Source organism: Danio rerio, chromosome 11 (assembly GCF_049306965.1).
Source record: "Danio rerio strain Tuebingen ecotype United States chromosome 11, GRCz12tu, whole genome shotgun sequence".
NCBI classification, from domain to species: Eukaryota; Metazoa; Chordata; class Actinopteri; order Cypriniformes; family Danionidae; genus Danio; species Danio rerio.
Window position 1 is genome coordinate 36,445,001 of NC_133186.1, and position 7,500 is coordinate 36,452,500.

Consider the following 7,500-nt stretch of genomic DNA (forward strand, 5'->3'; position numbering starts at 1 on the left):
GAGATTAGCAGAACAAGTAGATAAATATGGGTTATTAAATAATGTAATACTTACAGTTAGTATGTTAGAATTTTTTTAATGAATCAATATCAAATACTGTTTAAATGTTTTAAATACAGTATGAAAAATATATAATTTATCTATAAAAAGTGATACTAATAAAAAGTAGTACTGATAAATAAAATAGAGGTAATACATAAATATTTTTAATAATTAAATTTTTATGAAGAGCAAATAATCGTAATAATTGTAAATACATTTTAATGAATCACATATTTCTACAATTGTTTTACATGCAAACTTTGTAAATATACAAATAGATGAAATGTATTATATTATCAGTAATGAAACAGGTTATTAAATTATAAACCATAATTCTGGTTAGCACTAGTGAATACAAATTAAATGAATCACTATCAAAAAAAGAAAAAGAAAAAAACTAAATCAAATAAAACTAAACAAGATCAAAAAAAAAAAAAACAAGCAAATTAAGATCAAATAAAAACAAAACGAGATCGAACAAAAAACAAAAGATTGAACAAAAACAAAACAAGATCAAACAAAACGAAATCAAACAAAAAAAAACAAAACTAGATAAACAAAAACAAAACAAAATGAGATTAAACAAAACAAAATCAAACAAAACAAAACAGGATCAAACAAAACATAACAAGATCAAACAAAAAGAGATCAAATAAAACACAAAACGAGATCAAACAACAAAACAAAACCAAAACAACAACAAAACAAGATCAAACAAGACAAAAAAAGATCAAACAAGACAAAACAAGACGAGACGAGATCAAACAAAACAAATCAAGATCAAACAAAAAACAAAATGAGATAAATAAAACAAAAGGAGATCAAACAAAACAACATAACAGTATCAAAACAAAACAAAACAACCAGCAGTATTTTCAGATTGTCAGACAAATTCTCACCATGTCCTGCTCAGGTGAGATGACCGGTGGTGGCAGCAGTTGGTTTGGTGGTTTTACGTAAGTGAGTTCAATGCGGTCGTGATGAGCTGTCTCTTCTTCTGTAGCTTCGACCAGGATCTAAACACCACACATAAAAAAAAAAAAAAAAAAAAAAAAAAAGAGTCAACCCAAACCCAGCTTGAACTGATTAGAAAGTACTGTTCCTGACAGACACTGACCCATCCAGTGGCCTCAAACATCTTCAGGTCGAGCGGATCTCCAGAAAGTTGACCCTCGATCTTGGTCAGCGAGTGACACGTGGCCATGCAGGACACAAACCTACTCGTCACCAAGCTTTTATCATCCGCTCGTTCCTCTGAATGCTGGAATCTGGGGGAACAGCACAGGTAATTCACTATTATTATTATTATCATCATTATTATATATATATATATATATATATATATTATAAAATAATATTATCGAGATAATTTTAGAAATATATTTCAAACCTGCTGTCTTCTACCCGCTGAATTCCCCACATGTCCAAGCCATCTTCTGTGAGGGTGCCCGTCTGAAACGTTCCAGAAAAAATAAAACAATACAATAAAAAAACAATAATAATGAAATTATAATAAATATAAGACAATTTTTAAGTAATTATTATTATTATTATTATTATTATTATTATTATTATTAAATTCTTTAAGATTTCTTTCTAATTTAATTTAAGATAAAGAAGTTCTTAATATTGATTATTTTTATTTAAAATGTACTATTTTTAAAATTTATTATATACATACATACACATATACATATATATATATATACATACATTATATATATATATATATATATATATATATATATATATATATATATATATATATATATATATATAATACATATATATATATAATACACATGTACATATACACATATATACATATATACATATACACACATATATATATATATGTATGTATGTATTAAAACTGCATAGTTTATTTTAATCAAGTGTAAAGAATTATATTGTTATTATTGTATTATTTGTGTTAGTAGTTGTGTTGTTGTTGTTGGTATCAACAACAACAACAACAACTAATAATAATATCACTAATATAAACATTATCCATATTAATAAAATATATTGTTATATTTGTGCTTTAAATAATATTTTCTCTTCTTACTACTGTACTACGTCTACTATCTCTAAGAGTAATACTTAAAAATATATATAATTTATTATGGAGACAAAACATCACTGTAGTTTATGCAGTTTTATTAACCCTAGTATAAACAGATCAAAAGAAAATGAAATAGAAGTCAAATAATTTGGATTCATTTAAGTCTCCTATTCACCTTGTCGAAGCAGACGAGGTTGAGCTGCCCGCAGATGTTGATTCTCTGCGGGCTGATGGAGAAGATGCCCACTTTCCTGAGTCTCCTCTGAGCGTAGACTATGCCCGCGGTCATTGCTGCCGGAAGAGCAGGAGGAACAGTGATGGTGATGATGTCCAGAGACTTCACGATGATCTCCTTCACTGGTTCCTGCAGGAAACACATACAACAACACTTTTATACACTATATTCACTTGCACAGCATACAAATATAAATTTAGAGCAGTGGTCCTCAACCTTTTTATCACCGCAGACCGGTCAACAATTGACAATTTTACCGCGGATCAAAGGGGTGGGTGGGTGAGCGGTGTTTCATAGGTTGTGGGTTGCTAGGTGAACATCAACTGTTTTCTCAGAGGATGACAAGCTAACAAAACATTCCAGTTACTCTGATACAAGTTTTATTTATGGAGAAAATTACAAAGTGCTGCAGGGTTTGGGTGTTAGTCTAAGATAATTAGTCCACCGTATATTCCATACAAGCTGAAGCTGATCGGTCAATTCTCATCACAGGACTCAAGGTGCGCTCGCAGAATTTATTTAACTGGGTACGTCTGGAAGGTAAAAGCATATCACGCTGCTTTTGCGTGCAAGCCACACACCTCCATTGGAAATAACGAACTTGCGCGAACTCCAGAATATACGTGATATTCGATTGGCCCCTACAAGACCACCGTCATTTGCGATCTCCATTAGTTGATCTTACACAGACATGCTGGATTCACCTGATTTGTAACTGTTTGCTGTTACTTTGTATATTATGTATACAAGTGTTTATGTTTTCTAAGATAATTTTTGGTTGTTGAGAAAATAAGTTACATGTATTATTTGTGAATTTATTTGGTTTGGGACTTTCATTTTGAAATCTCTGCAGTTGTATGAAATGGCTGACTGACAATGAAGTTATCACTTCCTGTTAGCAAATGATCGGCCAACATGAAATATTTGCATGTGCTCGTCAATGGATGTATTGACTTCAACATGGACTTCAACAAGTGATTTAAGGAGCATTCAGGACTATTTCTTTCATATAGCATGCAGCCAACGATTTGAATTATATTTGTATTTTGTGTTTGAAGTTTCAAAAGTTTGTTTGTTTGTTTACGTATGTTTTGATTTGTATCAAGTACATTTGTTTTGTGTTTATTGCTTCGTTTTCACGGTGGATTTGGGGGAAAAAGCCAACAAATGAACCAGTAAACCACTTGTGCTAGCGTATGCTTGAGGGAAATTACATGATTTGTTGACAAATGGGTTGCTGATCTATTCCTTGGCAGTTTGTGGGCCCTTCACGGTGTCTTTTCCACTTAGCAAAGAAACTTTCTTAAAACATCTGTTTCCTACTCATTTTGCTTCTTGTGGGTTAAATTTGGACGCTCAAGTGACCGAAATGTAACCAAGAGAATATGGTCGTTTTTTAAAATAAAAAAAATAAAATAAAAAAGCATTCAAACTCGGATAATAAATAAAAAAGGAAATAATTAATGATTTCTTGTGTGACCGGGCCCTGTGGTTGGGGACCCCTGATTTAAAAGTACAATATTTAAATAAATTATTTTTAAAAAGTCTGAATTAGGAGATTTAAACCCATAATTCCAAAAGAAAAAAAGTCAAAATGTTTTTGTGGTCATTCAAGGTGTAATTACAGATTTTCAAAAAGTCATAATTGATGGATTTGAATCAGATATTAAAAACAAAAAATCATAAATGCATAAAAGAAATTTCACATTTTTCACAAAAAAAACTCAAAACTATTAAATGTAAATTCAGATTTTCACAAAAGTAATAAATGTAAATCCAGATGTTTAAAAAATATATAATTGCTAAAACAAAGTTATGATTATTAGATATATATTCAGAAATAAAAAAACATAATTGTTAGAAGTGAGTTCAGATTTGTTACATGTAACATTTTAAAAAGTCAATGGTCCAATGTAAATTCAGATGTTAAAAATAATATTAATTGCTAGATGTAAATTAAAATAGAAAAAAGTCATAACTGCAAGATGTAAATTCAGATTTTAAAAAAGTAAATAATACAAGATGAATTTAACAAAACTCACAATTCTAATAAAAAAAAATTAGTAATCAATTAAAAGATATAGACCCAGAATTTAAAACTGGGGATGTTGGGAAATTACAAGATTTAAAGTCAAAATAACAAGAAAAACAGAACACAAAAGCATAAAATTACTAGGTGTAAAATCAGATTTACAAGGAAAAAAAAAAACAAGTGGTAAACTCAGATGTACAAGACTTGATGGTACACTGAGAAAAACATGATGCAAAATCAGAATTAAGAAAATAAATCTAATGCTAAGAGGTGGATCTACACAAATTCAGTCATTTCAAACTGCAAGTAAGCAAGAGCAAAGTCACTTAAAAACCCTGCAGAGAGGTAATGATGGATAAAAACCTGATTTAAGATCTTCATGACCAGAGAGTAGATAAAGACAACGCTGGCGACGGCCACCAGACACAGCAGAAAGAGGTAAGCGTCTCTATACAGCTTGAAGTCTGTGGGCTTTGGGTACAGGATGGACCGGATGAGTTGCCCTTTAGCTGTGCTGAAACCTAGAATTCAAAAACACACACATATCAGTGGAGAGGATTATGTCAGACAGTAAAACTAACTGCCCTTTTATTTATTTTTTTATTATTAAAAAAGAAAAAAAAATGTTGAAGGAAAAAGTCAGAATTTATAGCTTAAGTAAAAAAAATAATATATATATATATATATATATATATATATATATATATATATATATATATATATATATATATATATATATATTACACATACACATACACAAAAATTGTCATTCATTGTTATTGTAATGTAAACATTTAAATATTTAATGTAAACTCAGATTTTTTTTTACTGTAAAATGTAAACTCGATTCAAACTAAAAATATAAAACAAAATGGTAAGATGTAAAATTCAGTAGGTAAAAGTCCAAAATGCAAAAAAAATAAAAATAAAATAAAAAATAATTATATTAAATTATTTACATTAAATTAATTAAATAAGATGTGAACAGAATTTGTAAAAAAATCTTGGAGAAAAAATATATATAATTCAAATAAAAAAATTACATAATAAATAAATAAATAACACAAGAATCTAAACAGAATTATGTAAAAAGTCCGAAATGCAAACTCAGAATTTCTGGAGGAAAAAAAGTCAATATTTTTGGCAAAATATTAATAATAATAATAATAATAATAATAAATTAATAAAAATGTTTAAAAAAAATAAATAAAAAAATAATACTACATAAAAAATAATGTTGAATAAAACAATAAAAATAAAAACAACAAAATTACAATTATAATAAAAATAAATAATAATAAAATAAATAATAATAATAATAGTAATAATAATAATAATATTAATAAAAGATCACAATAAAAAATGTAATTAAAATTACAAGATCTGAACAGAATTTAGAAAAAAAAGTGCAAAATGCAAACTCAGAATTTCGGGAGGAAAAAAGTGTCACAAATTGTCACAAAAAAAGAAAAGCAAGTCAAAAATGTGAGATATAAACTCAGAGTTTCAAGGCAAAAAGTCATCATGAGTATATGACTGCAATTGTATAGAAGGAAAAAAAAAATATTAACAAATCAGACACCAACTAATGTTTCTTTCCGACCAACAATAAAATAACCCATAATACATCACAATACAAGTTGATGTTAGCTGTCAGATGAAGTGTGAGCTGACCTGTGCGGACGACCACAGCTTTGACCATTTCTCCAGTGTAGTAGCGGGTCTGGATGACGTTTGTTCCGCAAAAGAGTGTGTGCCTCTTGTGCTCCTCTGTGCTGTAAATCTGGTCTCCGTCTGAACCCTTCTTGTCCCGCTCAGGGTTCGGGAGATCTGTCTTGGTGACCGGAACACTCTCACCTGACAGCAGAGACCAGGAGAAGTTAATACAGTCACTCATCCTTATTTTATTTACAAAGACATTTGATTTACAATACCGTTCAGTCAGAAAGATACATCAAACATTATAATAGTGACCATAAATAATAAAACACAAAAACATGACCTTTGTAAAACAGGGTTTCTGCAGGTTTCACCTAGTTAAGTTTAAGACATTAAGACCGCTATGAATGAAATTGTAGACTTATACAGGGCTAAATGCTAAAGAGTTGTTTTTCAAATATCCCAGTTAGAAAAGATTTTTACGTATAAGATGTCACACAGGCGAAGCAGACCTGTCTCACATGTTTTGGACGTGCCCTAAGCTTACTCCTTACTGGTCAACTATATTCAATACATTGTCTAAAGTGTGTGAAGTACAGCTTAGGCCATGTGCAGAATTTGCTTTGTTTGGGATTCCACCTGACGAACTGAGTCTGACTCAAAGACAACAAAACATAATGGCCTTTGCATCTTTGCTGGCTCGCAGAAAAATTTTACTGCACTGGAAATCTGTAAATCCACCTAAAGCATCACACTGGCTTCAAGATCCGATGTTATATTTACACTTGGAAAAAAATAAATATTCAATTAGAGGCTCTAGCAAATTCTCATAGGTATGGCAACCCTTATTATCATATTTCTGTCTTGTATGTAACTGGAATCTTTTTTCTTTAATCCCTTTGTCCTTTCTTTCTCTGTCCAGAATCTCAAGCTTCTTCTATGTTAACTTACCATTGTAAGATAGCACAGCCTTATCCCTGATCGTATCACCCATTACTATTGAAACTCTATTTATATATGTATTTATTATTATTTTATTTATTTATGTATGTATTTATGTATTTATTTTTTTTATTTTTCATAGATTTGGCACCTTTTTATAATTATTATTATTTATTTTTATAATCACTTTTTTTTTACTATTGTTCTTTAGGCAGTGTTTTTAGGGTTTGTTAAAGTGGGTTTTTATATGTATAAAAAAATTCTAATTTTCTGTATAAAGTGTAATTTGTTCTTGGCATAAAAATAAAGGAAAAAAAAAAAGATTTTCACTTGCCCTATCAAAAATTATTAAAATTTAATACATTTAATAATACAATAACAATAATATTGTTAGAATATTTTTATGAATTTTCTAAAATATTCATTTCCAAACCCTATAACCCTTACCAAGATTGCAAAACATAGCTGTCATTTACTTGAGTCTATAATAATCAAAATAATAATAATATTAATAATAACAATAAT

The 7,500-nt window shown here is 29.2% G+C and overlaps 1 protein-coding gene across 12 annotated transcripts in view; it reads right to left on the minus strand.

Annotated features, from left to right (window-relative positions):
- atp13a3 (ATPase 13A3) overlaps window positions 1-7,500 on the minus strand; it is a 97,826-nt gene that overhangs the window by 38,647 nt on the left and 51,679 nt on the right. For all 12 annotated transcript variants that reach the window (XR_012387252.1, XM_073916924.1, XM_073916923.1 and 9 more), the window contains exons 12-17: window positions 6,049-6,231; window positions 4,738-4,895; window positions 2,283-2,471; window positions 1,433-1,494; window positions 1,160-1,310; window positions 942-1,058 (exon numbers count right to left, since the gene is read on the minus strand). Coding sequence is in view for 11 of the 12 variants with exons in the window: in XM_073916924.1 (XP_073773025.1) it covers window positions 942-1,058; window positions 1,160-1,310; window positions 1,433-1,494; window positions 2,283-2,471; window positions 4,738-4,895; window positions 6,049-6,231 (860 nt within the window). In the remaining variant the exon portion in view is untranslated. The remainder of the gene's footprint in view (window positions 1-941; window positions 1,059-1,159; window positions 1,311-1,432; window positions 1,495-2,282; window positions 2,472-4,737; window positions 4,896-6,048; window positions 6,232-7,500) is intronic.